Genomic DNA, 2,291 nt, shown 5'->3' with positions numbered 1-2,291 from the left:
AGTGTAAAATAATATTATAAATATCTGATATTTAGGCCTACAAAGTGTAAAATAATATTATAAATGTCTGATTAATATTTAGACCTACACAGTGTAAAATAATATTATAAATATCTGATATTTATACCTACAGAGTGTAAAATAATATTATAAATGTCTGATTAATATTTAGACCTACACAGTGTAAAATAATATTATAAATATTAATATTTAGACCTACAGAGTGTAAAATAATATTATAAATGTCTGATTAATATTTAGACCTACACAGTGTAAAATAATATTATAAATGTCTCTAATATTTAGACCTGCAGAGTGTAAAATAATGTTATAAATGTCTGATTAATATTTAGACGTACAGAGTGTAAAATAGTATTTTAAATGTAACTATTTTTAGGTTCCTGTTAGAGGAACTTGACCTGTTGGTTAGCTAATAGAGACAAGTTTCATCCTATAACAGGTATACAGGGAACATTTTCTAAGTGACAGCTAAATATTTATTATTTTTATGACAATAAGAAGAAATATTAAATATACTTTATTACTAGCTGAAGTCATCAACTAGCTAAAGTCTAAGTTACAGGCTGACTTCAAGTCTGGTTTAGATTGTTATTTATAAGTTATATATTTTCTGGTTTAAATCTGCTGTTTTATATGATTGTTGAATGAAATTAACATAGTTATTAGTTTATTGTAAAAACGTGACAGATAATCTGTGAAACAGATCCGGTTCAGCTTGTTGTTTGTTAGTTTCTATGGAGGCTATAAGCTGCTGCCCTTTTTGGACACCATTTTTGCTCCTCCATGCTGTCACAGACACTACCAGTGGACAGTATGGGCGAGGCTTAGTTCAGTAATCTACAGTATATTCAAGTCTATGCTAAAAACTATTAATTACTATGATAATCATCATCAGCTCCAACCCAGTAAAGTTTGGCGAAAGTGAACTGAACTTAAAAAAGTGATATGCATCTCAAAAATATACTTTATAGTTTGTTAAAACAGCAAAGATACAGCTAATAAGTAACTCTTCTGCTTTGTTCCTATGTGGACCAGGTTGCCAAAGTAACCAACATCTTTGTGTGTTGTGRCAATRTGAAAGAGCGTCGTCTCTTACCTTTTGTAAAAGTTTAGCTCCAGAGTATCTGAAGGACAGAGCGGCCATCTCTTTTCCAAAAGTCTCAGCCCACTGCTGCACACTGAACACAGAGAAAACAGAATCAAATGTTTTAAAGCTGAAAATATTCTATGAAAAACAGGATTTAATCAAATCTAAGCAGCTTACAATAAATGCTGAACTGAAAATACGGTCAATTAAATCCAACTGAAATAGACTTATAAAAGCAGAGATCTGACAAAAAATGTTTACTTGCATCTTGATTGAAAGCTACATGGAGGGATTTATTTAGTCCTCCTGCTGYTTTTGGGTCAAAACGACCCACGAGACTTTAAATGAGCCCTGCCAATCATAATATGTGTTGCTTTGCATTCATCAACTAACAAGGTGACACTGGAAAAAAGGACAAAGTGTCTGCCAGGGCAAGGAGTTATTCAGTGTTCAAAAATATGTTGTAATTCTACAAATCCTCCTCGCGACTGCAACCGAGGTGAAAAAAGTCGACAGGATGCGACAGATGGCTCAACCTATGGGGAGTCAGCCAGCTCCCCGTTAATACGTTGGCAGGGATCGAGCAGGCAGCCGGCCAGCGTCAGCGCCAAAGACTGCCGGTTTATTTGTTGACTTGTTGATGCGTTCAAAGCAAAATATGAGACCGCGTTCATGTCAAAACAGAGACGTGAGTGAATACGACTGCGCTGTCAGAGATTTTACTGAATGTAAAGACCCTTGGTTTTAAAATCTCTGTGAAAGGACGAGTTCAGAAAAGCACGAGTCATCATTTTCTCATACTTGTTGAAGTACGGCCAATGTGTGTCATAATCAAAGTTATAGATGGTTTAATAAAACCTTTAAATTGTTACTTTTTTATGATTCTAACTTGAAACCTGTGCCCTCTTTAGTACTACTCACTGCCAGCTGCATCACATAAGCTCCCATAAATTTAAACCAGGGGTGTCAAACTCATTTACACAAGTGGGGCAAAATTAAAAACTTGGTCCAAGCCAAGGGCCAATTTCTGTCAATATTTAATGAAAAATGTTCATGTAATAAATTATTCTTATAGAAAAAAAATCTCTTTCAGAGATGAGGATGTTCTCATTCTTGATAGAGAGGAACGTTGGTTTGAGAGAGGAGTAAAAGAAGCCATTTTTGTAAAGAAAGACCGTCCATC

General features: G+C 34.4%; 1 protein-coding gene across 1 annotated transcript in view; it reads right to left on the bottom strand.

Annotated features, from left to right (window-relative positions):
- The window catches only part of LOC106515162 (voltage-dependent calcium channel subunit alpha-2/delta-4), a gene marked incomplete at its 3' end in the record, with an annotated part of 21,084 nt that overhangs the window by 16,100 nt on the left and 2,693 nt on the right, over positions 1-2,291 (bottom strand). The window contains 1 exon segment of the mRNA XM_014004823.1: positions 1,118-1,199. Within this exon segment, the coding sequence (XP_013860277.1) occupies positions 1,118-1,199 (82 nt within the window).

This window comes from Austrofundulus limnaeus, unplaced genomic scaffold (assembly GCF_001266775.1).
Source record: "Austrofundulus limnaeus strain Quisiro unplaced genomic scaffold, Austrofundulus_limnaeus-1.0 Scaffold26, whole genome shotgun sequence".
Lineage (NCBI taxonomy): Eukaryota > Metazoa > Chordata > Actinopteri > Cyprinodontiformes > Rivulidae > Austrofundulus > Austrofundulus limnaeus.
This window is presented reverse-complemented; position numbering and strand designations above follow the sequence as displayed.